We start from the raw sequence: 14,707 nt of genomic DNA on the forward strand, positions 1-14,707 counted from the left end.
AGCCCAATTTCTCTCGAGTAAGCACATACCTCATATGTCTATGTAAATTATTTGGCGGGCGGAGTAGAGGGCTCAGAAGGGAAGGAGCGACAAGGGGATTTTGGAGAGTGCGTTTTTCTGAAATGGTTTTTGGGGGGGCATGTTGCATTTAGGAAGCCCCTATGGTGCCAGAACAGCAAAAAAAAAAACATGCCATACCATTTTGGAAACTAGACCCCTTGAGGAACGTAAGAAGGAATTAAGTGAGCCTTAATACCCCACAGGTGTTTTACGACTTTTGCATTTTTTTCACTAAAATGTGTGTTTCCCCCCGCCATTGAGCTTTTGGAAAGAGAATTCATTTAGAATGGTAGTCAGGGGCCATGTGCATTTACAAAGCCCCCCGTGGTGCCATAACAGTGGACCCCCACATGTGACCCTATTTTGGAAGCTACATCCGTCACAGAATTTAATAAGTGGTGCAGTGAGCATTTACACCCCACTGGCGTTTGACAGATCTTTGGAACAGTGGGATGTGCAAATGGAAAATTAAATTTTTAATTTTCAAGGATCACTGTTCCAAAAATCTGTCAGACACCTGTGGGGCGTAAATGCTCACTGTACCCCTTATTACATTCCGTGAGGGGTGTAGTTTCCAAAATGGGGTCACATGTGGGTATTTTTTTTTTGCGTTTATGTCAGAACCGCTGTAAAATCAGCCACCCCTGTGCAAATCACCTATTTAGACCTTAAATGTACATAGTGCGCTCTCACTCCTGAGCCTTGTTGTGCGTCCGTACAACATTTTACGCCCACACATGGGGTATTTCCGTACTCAGGAGCAATTGCGTTACAAATTTGGGGGTCTTTTTTTGCTTTTACCGCTTGTGAAAATAAAAAGTATAGGGCAACACCAGCATGTTAGTGTAAAAAATAAATAAAAAATTATACCAACAGACTGATATAGACCCCAACTTTTCCTTTTCAAAACGGGGTAAAAGAATAAAAAGCCCCCCAAATTTGTAGTGCAATTTCTCCCGAGTACGGAAATACCCCATATGTGGCCCTAAACTGTTTCCTTGAAATACGACAGGGCTCTGAAGTGAGAGAGCGCCATGCACATTTGAGGACTTCATAGGGATTGCATAGGGGTGGACATAGGGGGATTTTACGCCAGTGATTCCCAAACAGGGTGCCTCCAGCTGTTGCTAAACTCCCAGCATGCCTGGACAGTCAGTGGCTGTCCGGAAGTGCTGGGAATTGTTGTTTTGCAACAGCTGGAGGCACCGTTTTGGAAACACTGCCGTACGATACGTTTTTCATTTTTATTGGGGGGGACAGTGTAAGGGGGTGTAAATGTAGAGTTTTACTCTTTATTATGTGTTAGTGTAGTGTAGTGTTTTTAGGGTACATTCACACTGGCGGGTGTTTACAGTGAGTTTACCACTAGGAGTTTGTGCTGCGGCGACAAATTTGCCGCAGCCCAAACTTGAAGCAGAAAACTAACTGTAAAACTGCCTGTGTGAATGTACCCTGTACATTCACATGGGGGGGGGGGGGGGGGGGGACCTCCAGCTGTTTCAAAACTACAACTCACAGCATGTACTGACAGACCGTGCATGCTGGGAGTTGTACTTGTGCAACAGCTGGAGGCACACTGGTTGGAAAACCTTCAGTTACCTAACTCAGTATTTTCCAACCAGTGTGCCTCCAGCTGTTGCATAACTTCAACTCCCAGCATGTATTGGTCGCCGAAAGGCATGCTGGGAGATGTAGTTATGCAACAGCTGGAGGTATGCAACTACAACTCCCAGCATGCAGAGACAGCTGTTTGCTGTTTGGGCATGCTGGGATTTGCAGTTTTGCAACATCTGGAGAGCTATAGTTTAGAGACCACTGCACAATGGTCTCCAAACTGTGGACCTCCAGATGTTGCAAAACTACAAATCCCAGCATGCCTGGACACCAAACTGCTGTGTGGGCATGCTATCAGCTGTAGTTTTGCAAGATCTGGAGGTGCACAGTATAGAGATCACTGTGCAGTGGTCTCAAACTGTAGACCTCCAGCTGCTGCAAAACTGCAAATCCCAGCATGTCTTAAAAGCTCTCTGGGCATGCTGAGAGTTGTAGTTTTGCAACATCTGGAGGGTTACAGTTTAGAGACCACTATAGTGGTCTCAGACTGTAGCCCTCCGGATGTTGCTAAGTAACTCACCGGCTTCCGTAGGATCCAGGGAGCTGCGTCGCCGTCCTCTTCTTCCGCCGATCGTCGCCTGCTGCCGTCGCCGATGGGTGAGTGGACTTCGGCGCCCGATGCCTGTCGGTTTCCCCGTCCTGCCCCGCCTATTGTGGGTGGGCAGAACGGGGAAACTGAAAGTAAAGCCCCCGCCCCCGATCCGCTATTGGTGGTTGCGTCTAGACCCCCAATAGCAGAGATAGGAGGGGTGGCACCCCTGCCACCTCACTCGTATCTCTACAGGGGGATCCTGGGTGTCATGGACAACCGCAATCCCCCTTCTATTCTCGGTCACCATAGACCAGTATGACCCGGAATCGGCGCAAATCAAAAGTGTAAATTCACTCGCGATTTGCGCCGATCGCCGACATGGGGGGGGGGTCTGATGACCCCCCTCGGCATTTGCACGGCATGCCTGCTGAAGGATTTCAGCAGGAATGCCGTTTCGATCTCTGCCCGGCGGGCGGCAGAGACCGGAGAAACACCAGGACGTCCGGGGATGTCCTTGGTCCTTAAGGCACAGGGTGCCAGGACGGTCCCCCGACGTCCTTGGTCCTTAAGGGGTTAATTTAATCATGGGAATTCTGTCCCAACGCAGCATTATTCCCTGGTTCAGACACCATTCCAGTCCCGTCGAACACCCACATGACCTCTAACCTCTGACTCTCCCCAATCTACAGCTAATTTAAGTACACTGGAAGTTACCGTCTACCGGCATTGAGGGAATGAGCGCTCTGCTTGCTCGCTACACCGTTTCTGATGTTACAGAAGTGGGTGGGCCAAGGAGTGAATATTGATGAGGCAGGGGAGCTTGGCTAGGCGGCTCCCCGCCTCCATTGTGCAGAGCTGCGCAATGCCAGCTGATTTAGAAATGGCCTGTACTTTGGAAGTACGGCAACTATAGCACCTAAGTGTAAGTGACCCTGCTTTTTAATGTTATTCACACACACTATAACCCAGTATATTGGGTTTAGTGGGGGTGCTGTCAGATTTTATTTTTTACATTTTAATATTCTGTCCAAATATTGGTCCCAGGTACTGTATTGGGAATTGAGGAAGGTGGCAAATTCTCATTGTATGTATCCAATATAAATATAGGTCACTTACAGATTGAGACATAATTACTTGACTTTTTCACAGAATGTTTGATGTTATTCATTAGGATATCAGATAAAGAGATCTTACCGCTAGTCATTTGCAGACTCTCAGGCTGAAAAACAATTAAAAAAAGACTGTTAACATATAAAAAGTTATAAATCATAAATATATGGGTCCCAAAATACAGTAATTTAGTAGTTACATTCTGAAAGGAACCAGTATTATAGTAATTATATTCTTGTACATAGGAGCAGTATTATAGTAGTTATATTCTTGTATATAGGAGCAGTATTATAGTAGTTATATTCTTGTACATAGGAGGCAGTATTATAGTAGTTATATTCTTGTATATAGGAGCAGTATTATAGTAGTTATATTCTTGTATATAGGAGCAGTATTATAGTAGTTATATTCTTGTATATAGGAGCAGTATTATAGTAGTTATATTCTTGTATATAGGAGCAGTATTATAATAGTTGTTACGCCGAGCGCTCCGGGTCCCCGCTCCTCCCCGGAGCGCTCGCTTCACTCTCCCCGCGGCAGCGCTCCGGTCACGTCCTCTGACCCGGGGCGCTGCGATTCCGCTGCCAGCCGGGATGCGATTCGCGATGCGGGTAGCGCCCGCTCGCGATGCGCACCCCGGCTCCCCTACCTGACTCGCTCTCCGTCTGTTCTGTCCCGGCGCGCGCGGCCCCGCTCCCTAGGGCGCGCGCGCGCCGGGTCTCTGCGATTTAAAGGGCCACTGCGCCGCTGATTGGCGCAGTGGTTCCAATTAGTGTGTTCACCTGTGCACTTCCCTATATCACCTCACTTCCCCTGCACTCCCTTGCCGGATCTTGTTGCCTTAGTGCCAGTGAAAGCGTTCCTTGTGTGTTCCTTGCCTGTGTTTCCAGACCTTCTGCCGTTGCCCCTGACTACGATCCTTGCTACCTGCCCCGACCTTCTGCTACGTCCGACCTTGCTTTTGCCTACTCCCTTGTACCGCGCCTATCTTCAGCAGCCAGAGAGGTGAGCCGTTGCTAGTGGATACGACCTGGTCACTACCGCCGCAGCAAGACCATCCCGCTTTGCGGCGGGCTCTGGTGAAAACCAGTAGTGGCTTAGAACCGGTCCACTAGCACGGTCCACGCCAATCCCTCTCTGGCACAGAGGATCCACTACCTGCCAGCCGGCATCGTGACAGTAGATCCGGCCATGGATCCCGCTGAAGTTCCTCTGCCAGTTGTCGCTGACCTCACCACGGTGGTCGCCCAGCAGTCACAACAGATAGCGCAACAAGGCCAACAGCTGTCTCAACTGACCATTATGCTACAACAGTTACTACCACAGCTTCAGCAGTCATCTCCTCCGCCAGCTCCTGCACCTCCTCCGCAGCGAGTGGCCGCTCCTGGGATACGCTTATCCTTGCCGGATAAATTTGATGGGGACTCTAAGTTTTGCCGTGGCTTTCTTTCCCAATGTTGCCTGCATCTGGAGATGATGTCGGACCTGTTTCCCACTGAAAGGTCTAAGGTGGCTTTCGTAGTCAGCCTTCTGTCCGGAAAAGCCCTGTCATGGGCCACACCGCTCTGGGACCGCAATGACACCGTCACTGCCTCTGTACACTCCTTCTTCTCGGAAATCCGAAGTGTCTTTGAGGAACCTGCCCGAGCCTCTTCTGCTGAGACTGCCCTGTTGAACCTGGTCCAGGGTAATTCTTCCGTTGGCGAGTATGCCGTACAATTCCGTACTCTTGCTTCAGAATTGTCCTGGAATAATGAGGCCCTCTGCGCGACCTTCAAAAAAGGCCTATCCAGCAACATTAAAGATGTTCTGGCCGCACGAGAAATTCCTGCTAATCTACATGAACTTATTCACCTAGCCACTCGCATTGACATGCGTTTTTCCGAAAGGCGTCAGGAACTCCGCCAAGATATGGACTCTGTTCGCACGAGGCGTTTCTTCTCCTCGGCTCCTCTCTCCTCTGGTCCCCTGCAATCTGTTCCTGTGCCTTCCGCCGTGGAGGCTATGCAGGTCGACCGGTCTCGCCTGACACCTCAAGAGAGGACACGACGCCGTATGGAGAACCTCTGCCTGTACTGTGCTAGTACCGAACACTTCCTGAGAGATTGTCCTATCCGTCCTCCCCGCCTGGAAAGACGTACGCTGACTCCGCACAAAGGTGAGACAGTCCTTGATGTCTACTCTGCTTCTCCACGTCTTACTGTGCCTGTGCGGATGTCTGCCTCTGCCTTCTCCTTCTCTACAGTGGCCTTCTTGGACTCTGGATCTGCAGGAAATTTTATTTTGGCCTCTCTCGTCAACAGGTTCAACATCCCGGTGACCAGTCTCGCCAGACCCCTCTACATCAATTGTGTAAATAATGAAAGATTGGACTGTACCATACGTTTCCGCACGGAGCCCCTTCTTATGAGCATCGGATCTCATCATGAGAGGATTGAACTTTTGGTCCTCCCCAATTGCACCTCGGAAATTCTCCTTGGACTTCCCTGGCTTCAACTTCATTCCCCTACCCTGGATTGGTCCACTGGGGAGATCAAGAGTTGGGGGTCCTCTTGTTCCAAGAACTGTCTAAAACCGGTTCCCAGTAACCCTTGCCGTAACTCTGTGGTTCCTCCAGTAACCGGTCTCCCTAAGGCCTATATGGACTTCGCGGATGTTTTCTGCAAAAAACAAGCTGAGACTCTACCTCCTCACAGGCCTTATGATTGCCCTATCGACCTCCTCCCGGGCACTACTCCACCCCGGGGCAGAATTTATCCTCTCTCTGCCCCAGAGACTCTTGCCATGTCCGAATACGTCCAGGAGAATCTAAAAAAGGGCTTTATCCGTAAATCCTCCTCTCCTGCCGGAGCCGGATTTTTCTTTGTGTCCAAAAAAGATGGCTCCCTACGTCCTTGCATTGACTACCGCGGTCTTAATAAAATCACGGTTAAGAACCGCTACCCCTTACCCCTCATCTCTGAACTCTTTGATCGCCTCCAAGGTGCCCACATCTTCACTAAATTGGACTTAAGAGGCGCCTATAACCTCATCCGCATCAGAGAGGGGGACGAGTGGAAAACGGCATTTAACACCAGAGATGGACACTTTGAGTATCTGGTCATGCCCTTTGGACTGTGCAACGCCCCTGCCGTCTTCCAAGACTTTGTCAATGAAATTTTTCGTGATCTGTTATACTCCTGTGTTGTTGTATATCTGGACGATATCCTAATTTTTTCTGCCAATCTAGAAGAACACCGCCAGCATGTCCGTATGGTTCTTCAGAGACTTCGTGACAACCAACTCTATGCCAAAATTGAGAAATGTCTGTTTGAATGCCAATCTCTTCCTTTTCTAGGATATTTGGTCTCTGGCCAGGGACTACAGATGGATCCAGACAAACTCTCTGCCGTCTTAGATTGGCCACGCCCCTCCGGACTCCGTGCTATCCAACGCTTTTTGGGGTTCGCCAATTATTACAGGCAATTTATTCCACATTTTTCTACCATTGTGGCTCCTATCGTGGCTTTAACCAAAAAAAATGCTGATCCCAAGTCCTGGCCTCCTCAAGCAGAAGACGCCTTTAAACGACTCAAGTCTGCCTTTTCTTCGGCTCCCGTCCTCTCCAGACCTGACCCTTCCAAACCCTTCCTATTGGAGGTTGATGCCTCCTCAGTGGGAGCTGGAGCTGTTCTTCTACAAAAAAATTCTTCCGGGCATGCTGTCACTTGTGGTTTTTTCTCTAGGACCTTCTCTCCAGCGGAGAGGAACTACTCCATCGGGGATCGAGAGCTTCTAGCCATTAAATTAGCACTTGAGGAATGGAGGCATCTGCTGGAGGGATCAAGTTCTCCTGTTATTATCTACACCGACCACAAGAACCTCTCCTACCTCCAGTCTGCCCAACGGCTGAATCCTCGCCAGGCCCGGTGGTCTCTGTTCTTTGCCCGATTTAATTTTGAGATTCACTTTCGTCCTGCCGATAAGAACATTAGGGCCGATGCTCTCTCTCGTTCCTCGGATGCCTCAGAAGTTGAACTCTCTCCGCAACACATCATTCCACCTGACTGCCTGATCTCCACTTCTCCTGCCTCCATCAGGCAGACTCCTCCAGGAAAGACCTTTGTTCCTCCTCGCCAACGCCTCGGAATCCTCAAATGGGGTCACTCCTCCCATCTCGCAGGTCATGCGGGTATCAAGAAATCTGTGCAACTCATCTCCCGCTTCTATTGGTGGCCGACTCTGGAGACGGATGTTGTGGACTTTGTGCGAGCCTGCACTATCTGTGCCCGGGATAAGACTCCTCGCCAGAAGCCCGCTGGTTTTCTTCATCCTCTGCCTGTCCCCGAACAGCCTTGGTCTCTGATTGGTATGGATTTTATTACTGATTTACCCCCTTCCCGTGGCAACACTGTTATTTGGGTGGTCGTTGATCGATTCTCCAAAATGGCACATTTCATCCCTCTTCCTGGTCTTCCTTCTGCGCCTCAGTTGGCTAAACAATTTTTTGTACACATTTTTCGTCTTCACGGGTTGCCTACGCAGATTGTCTCGGATAGAGGCATCCAATTCGTGTCTAAATTCTGGAGGGCTCTCTGTAAACAACTCAAGATTAAATTAAATTTTTCTTCTGCATATCATCCCCAGTCCAATGGACAAGTAGAAAGGATTAACCAGATCTTGGGTGATTATTTGCGACATTTTGTTTCCTCCCGCCAGGATGACTGGGCAGATCTCCTCCCATGGGCCGAATTCTCGTATAACTTCAGGGTCTCTGAGTCTTCCTCCAAATCCCCATTTTTCGTGGTGTACGGCCGTCACCCTCTTCCCCCCCTCCCTACTCCCTTGCCCTCTGGTCTGCCCGCTGTGGATGAAATTTCTCGTGACCTTTCCATCATATGGAGAGAGACCCAAAAATCTCTCTTACAGGCTTCATCACGCATGAAGAAGTTCGCGGATAAGAAAAGAAGAGCCCCCCCCGTTTTTTCCCCTGGAGACAAGGTATGGCTCTCCGCTAAATATGTCCGCTTCCGTGTCCCTAGCTACAAGTTGGGACCACGCTATCTTGGTCCTTTCAAAATTTTGTGTCAAATTAATCCTGTCTCTTATAAACTTCTTCTTCCTCCCTCTCTTCGTATCCCTAATGCCTTTCACGTCTCTCTTCTCAAACCACTCATCCTCAACCGTTTTTCTCCCAAATCTGTTCCTCCCACTCCTGTTTCCGGCTCCTCGGACATCTTCTCGGTCAAAGAAATTTTAGCTGCCAAAAAGGTCAGAGGGAAAAATTTTTTTTTAGTGGACTGGGAGGGTTGTGGTCCTGAAGAGAGATCCTGGGAACCTGAGGACAACATCCTAGACAAAAGTCTGCTCCTCAGGTTCTCAGGCTCTAAGAAGAGGGGGAGACCCAAGGGGGGGGGTACTGTTACGCCGAGCGCTCCGGGTCCCCGCTCCTCCCCGGAGCGCTCGCTTCACTCTCCCCGCGGCAGCGCTCCGGTCACGTCCTCTGACCCGGGGCGCTGCGATTCCGCTGCCAGCCGGGATGCGATTCGCGATGCGGGTAGCGCCCGCTCGCGATGCGCACCCCGGCTCCCCTACCTGACTCGCTCTCCGTCTGTTCTGTCCCGGCGCGCGCGGCCCCGCTCCCTAGGGCGCGCGCGCGCCGGGTCTCTGCGATTTAAAGGGCCACTGCGCCGCTGATTGGCGCAGTGGTTCCAATTAGTGTGTTCACCTGTGCACTTCCCTATATCACCTCACTTCCCCTGCACTCCCTTGCCGGATCTTGTTGCCTTAGTGCCAGTGAAAGCGTTCCTTGTGTGTTCCTTGCCTGTGTTTCCAGACCTTCTGCCATTGCCCCTGACTACGATCCTTGCTACCTGCCCCGACCTTCTGCTACGTCCGACCTTGCTTTTGCCTACTCCCTTGTACCGCGCCTATCTTCAGCAGCCAGAGAGGTGAGCCGTTGCTAGTGGATACGACCTGGTCACTACCGCCGCAGCAAGACCATCCCGCTTTGCGGCGGGCTCTGGTGAAAACCAGTAGTGGCTTAGAACCGGTCCACTAGCACGGTCCACGCCAATCCCTCTCTGGCACAGAGGATCCACTACCTGCCAGCCGGCATCGTGACAATAGTTATATTCTTGTATATAGGAGCAGTATTATAGTAGTTATATTCTTGTACATAGGAGCAGTATTATAGTAGTTATATACTTGTATATTCTTGTACATAGGAGCAGTATTATAGTAGTTATATTCTTGTATTTAGGAGCAGTATTATAGTAGTTATATTCTTGTATATAGGAGCAGTATTATAGTAGTTCTATTCTTGTACATTGGGGGCAGTATTATGGTAGTTATATTCTTGTACATAGGAGCAGTATTATAGTAGTTATATTGTTGTATATAGGAACAGTATTATAGTAGTTATATTCTTGTACATAGGAGCAGTATTATAGTAGTTATATACTTGTATATTCTTGTACATAGGAGCAGTATTATAGTAGATAGGGGGCAGTATTATGGTAGTTATATTCTTGTATCCAGGAGGCAGTATTATAGTAGTTATATTGTTGTATATAGGAGCAGTATTATAGTAGTTATATTCTTGTATATAGGAGCAGTATTATAGTAGTTATATACTTGTATATTCTTGTATATAGGAGCAGTATTATAGTAGATAGGGGGCAGTATTATAGTAGTTATATTCTTGTATCTAGGAGCAGTATTATAGTAGTTATATTCTTGTATCTAGGAGCAGTATTCTAGTAGTTTTATTCTTGTATCTAGGAGCAGTATTATAGTAGTTATATTCTTGTATATAGGAGCAGTATTACAGTAGTTATATTCTTGTATATAGGAGCAGTATTATAGTAGTTATATTCTTGTATATAGGAGGCAGTATTATAGTAGTTATATTCTTGTATATAGGAGCAAATATTATAGTAGTTATATTCTTGTATATAGGAGCAGTATTATAGTAGTTATATTCTTGTATATAGGAGCAGTATTATAGTAGATGTATTCTTGCACATAGGAGCAGTATTATAGTAGTTATATTCTTGTATATAGGAGCAGTATTATAGTAGTTATATTCTTGTATATAGGAGCAGTATTATAGTAGTTATATTCTTGTATATAGGAGCAGTATTATAGTAGTTATATTCTTGTATATAGGAGGCAGTATTATAGTAGTTATATTCTTGTACATAGTTGGCAGTATTATAGTAGTTATATTCTTGTATATAGGAGCAGTATTATAGTAGTTATATTCTTGTATATAGGAGAAGTATTATAGTAGATATATTCTTGTACATAGTAGCAGTAGTATATAATGCTTCTTCACTCACCTATATTGATGCAATCCTTTATTTCCACAACATTGTAAGGAACAGCTGGCCCGTGGTGGGGAGGGTAGGAGAAGAGGCCGCAGCCGGAGCTGCGGTGGTAAAGGCTACAAGCTCATTTCGCAGGTAAACCGCTTCCATCTCTATTAATTTTTTTTTTAACCCTTCCAGTACTTATCAGCTGCTGTATGCTCCACACAAAGTTGAGTTGTTGCTTTTCTGTCTGACTACACTGCTCTCTGCTGACACCTCTGTTCATGTCAGGAACTGTCCAGAGCGGGAGCAAACCTCCATAGCAAATCTCTCCTACTCTGGACAGTTCCTGACATGGACAGAGGTGTCAGCAGAGAGCACTGTGGTCAGACTGGAAACAACTACACAACTTCCTCTGGAGCATACAGCAGCTGATAAGTACTGGAAGGGTTAAGATTTTTTTTAATAAAAGTAATTTACAAATCTGTTTAACTTTCTGGCACCAGTTGTTGAAAAAACTATATATATATTTTCCACCGGAGTACCCCTTTAATACATTTTACATAAAGAGGTACTCTGCTAGAAAACATATTTTTTTAATCAACTGATGCCAGAATGTTAAGCAGATTTGTGAATTATGTCTGTTTAAAAATCTTAACTCTTCCAGTACTTATCAACTGCTGTATGCTCCACAGAAAGTTCTTTTCTTTTTGAATTTCTTTCCAGTCTTTCCACAGTGCTCTCTGCTGACACCTCTGTCCGTATCAGGAACTGTCCAGAGCAGGAGAGGTTTGCTACCGTCTTTCCCCGAAAACAAGACATCCTCCCGAAAATAAGACCGATACTTCCTTTTGCATTCTGGCTAAATATAAGACCTCCCCCCGAATATACGGCCTCCCCGAATATAAGGCCTGCCCCCGCTGAAAATAAATAATCAACATTGGACCTCTCTGTACCTTAGTGGCGGGCGCCACCACGCAACTCACTGAGTGGCTGCAGCCAAAGCTGCTCAGGCAGTGTGCGGTCACTTTCAACCAGTGAGCTGCGGCGGCTGGCTCTCTGGATGACGAGTAACACCCCTGACGTTGCACAGGGGGACATCACTTGTCATCTCAGAGCCCACGCCATCACATCCCAAAGCCCACGCCATCACATCCCAGAGCCCACGCCATCGCATCCCAGAGCCCACGCCATCGCATCTCAGAGCCCACGCCATCACATCCCAGAGCCCCATCACATCCCAGAGCCCACACCATCACATCCCAGAGCCCACGCCATCACATCTCAGAGCCCACATCATCACATCCCAGAGCCCACGCCATCACATCCCAGAGCCCACGCCATCACATCCCAGAGCCCACGCCATCACATCCCAGAGCCCACGCCATCACATCCCAGAGCCCACGCCATCACATCCCAGAGCCCACGCCATCACATCCCAGAGCCCACGCCATCACATCCCAGAGCCCACGCCATCGCATCTCAGAGCCCACGCCATCGCATCTCAGAGCCCACGCCATCACATCCCAGAGCCCCATCACATCCCAGAGCCCCATCACATCCCAGAGCCCACGCCATCGCATCTCAGAGCCCACGCCATCACATCCCAGAGCCCACGCCATCACATCCCAAAGCCCACGCCATCACATCCCAGAGCCCACGCCATCACATCTCAGAGCCCACGCCATCACATCCCAGAGCCCACGCCATCACATCCCAGAGCCCACACCATCGCATCTCAGAGCCCACGCCATCACATCTCAGAGCCCACGCCATCACATCCCAGAGCCCACGCCATCACATCACACCTGCTCCTTGCGCTGCGACAGTGAGTGAGTTGCGCAGGGCAGGAGGCGGACAATGTGAGGCACAGACACACAGGGGTGCCTGGAGGAGGATGCAAGGGGGGGGGGGGGGACTCATGAACCCCACTGAATTATCTAGACTCCCCCCTGCCCCCCCCCCCCCCCAGCCTCACCCCTGTTCTGTGCCAGTGGATTCACTAGATAATCCACTGTACACTATGGATTTTTCTTCATGGAAAAATAAGACATCCCCTGAAAATAAGACCTAGCACATCTTATATGCAGGGGGCTAATGGCAGTGGTCATGGTGTGGTGCAATTATTCATCCCCTGTATAGTGGTGAAATTGGTCTCTGTATAGTGTTTTTGTATAATAACAGTATAATGGTACTAGTCATTGTAGTAGTACTATGTTGTTCGGGTGTGGAGACATTATTTTATGTTTTTAGACCCTAACCCTTGAGAAACTTCTGTGTGCTCTCTGGATTCAATGTCAATGCATACACTGTATACACCGCCAATCTTTTACATTCACAGGAGAGTTGGGGAGGACAGTATTGTATTTGTGAGTAGTTATTGGTAGTCTTAAAGGGTAACTCTCATTACAACAAATTTTTGCTATTGCGCTCCTTATGGTAAATAAAAAATATTTCTAATATACCGGTACTTTGTTTTAAAAATATGAAGTTTTCTATGTTTTATTTGGGCTTAAAAAAGCTCAAGAGCACATTTGCCCCCATCTCATAAAATGACTTTGGACCGAGGTCCAAACACAGAAAGTGCAGCCTGGAGGGCTGAGGGGTGTGTGGCCAAGGGTATGGTTAGGGGCGCGGATGGTTTATGGGCTCTAGCCCGAGGTCTCTTGAAGACCTAGCTTTGCCCCTGGTTCTCAATAACGTTACCTGACCCTCTATCTCTACTAATCTCGTAATTGTGCTATCTTACTGGTAAACATAACATACCTGTCTTGGTTGTGGTCTCTGTGTTGTTGGTCTCTGTGTTGTTGGTCTCTGTGTTGTTGATCCCTGTGTTGTTGATCCCTGTGTTGTTGGTTGGACATAGTGGTTGGTTGGTCTTGCTGGAAAATCATCTGAAAAAGACAGCAGATGTGTTACTGAGCTGATTCTAGGAAATAGGCAATATGTTGCTGCAGTGCATTGTTGTTGTGAGACAGTAGATTTCTTACAGTGCGTATAATCCAGTATAAGTACTGTGAGTCAGAATATGTATTGTATTGCTTTGTATACTTTCCATGTGCCTATACTGTAGTTTAGCATATCTGCAAATGTTTACATTACCTCTGCTGCCTCCTTTGGTGGATTGTATGCATATGAGAGGTAGGTCTTACGTATTCCTCATTAAAACCAATTTCTCCAAGCAACAGGGCGGGATGAACTGGAGTGCTGAGACCAGGTACTAGGGTGAAAAGATTTATTTCCCACAATGCAACCCAGCGTTTCGCGGTGACGCGCTTCCTCAGCCTCATGCCTGAGGAAGCGGGTCAGTGCGAAACGCTGCGTTGCATTGTGGGAAATAAATCTTTTCACCCTAGTACCTGGTCTCAGCACTCCTGTTCATCCCGCCCTGTTGATTGGAGAAATTGGTTTTATTTGGATTTTATCGGCGTGGAGTAGCTGCAGAGACCGCCCTGTATTGCACCTTTATCCACGGTTGTACTTGGACGTAGTCCAACCTCCTTTGGTAAGCGCAATCCACACAGTGCGTTACCTATTTTATCCCTTGGTGTCACACTACGGAGCGCATCCTTGTTCTCTTTTTTATTTCAGTATTACTCATTACACAGGCTTTTCATAGAAATAACTAGAAAACCTGTGGGAACAGTGCCCAAGATCAACCCTCGCACCCCAAAGGGATGAAACAAACTTAGTCAGGGTAGTCTGGTCTTGCCAGGAAAGAGAAATCAGCTTCTGTGAGTTTCTCTTTGTCCGCTCGCTTCCTAGAAATAAAGTTAGTTAGTCCCGGCTTTTCCAGGGCAACATCCAGGTAAAGCTTAAAGGAGTAGTGCAGTGAAAAATAACTTAGCCCCTATCCTTTGAATAGGGGACAAGCTATAGATCGCGGGGGGGGGGGGGGGGATTCGACCAGTGGTCAGACCCCCTGCGATCTATAACTTATCCCCTATCCTTTGGATAGGGGATAAGTTATCTTTCACTCCACTACTCCTTTAAGTCTAGTCAGCTTAGGTCCTTCACAGTCAATCCTCTTGGCATCACGTGAAGTATATTTACACCCACAAGCTGGTCCACACTTCTGTGACATCTCTAAGGTTGTCCG

At 47.9% G+C, this 14,707-nt stretch overlaps 1 protein-coding gene across 1 annotated transcript in view; it reads right to left on the reverse strand.

Annotated features, from left to right (window-relative positions):
* The window catches only part of LOC130294323 (carcinoembryonic antigen-related cell adhesion molecule 1-like), an 86,535-nt gene that overhangs the window by 13,002 nt on the left and 58,826 nt on the right, over positions 1-14,707 (reverse strand). Inside the window, exons 8-9 of the mRNA XM_056543942.1 lie at positions 13,375-13,502; positions 3,401-3,425 (exon numbers count right to left, since the gene is read on the reverse strand). Coding sequence (XP_056399917.1) covers positions 3,401-3,425; positions 13,375-13,502 — 153 coding nt within the window. The remainder of the gene's footprint in view (positions 1-3,400; positions 3,426-13,374; positions 13,503-14,707) is intronic.

Source organism: Hyla sarda, chromosome 10, assembly GCF_029499605.1.
Source record: "Hyla sarda isolate aHylSar1 chromosome 10, aHylSar1.hap1, whole genome shotgun sequence".
In the NCBI taxonomy this organism is placed as follows: domain Eukaryota; kingdom Metazoa; phylum Chordata; class Amphibia; order Anura; family Hylidae; genus Hyla; species Hyla sarda.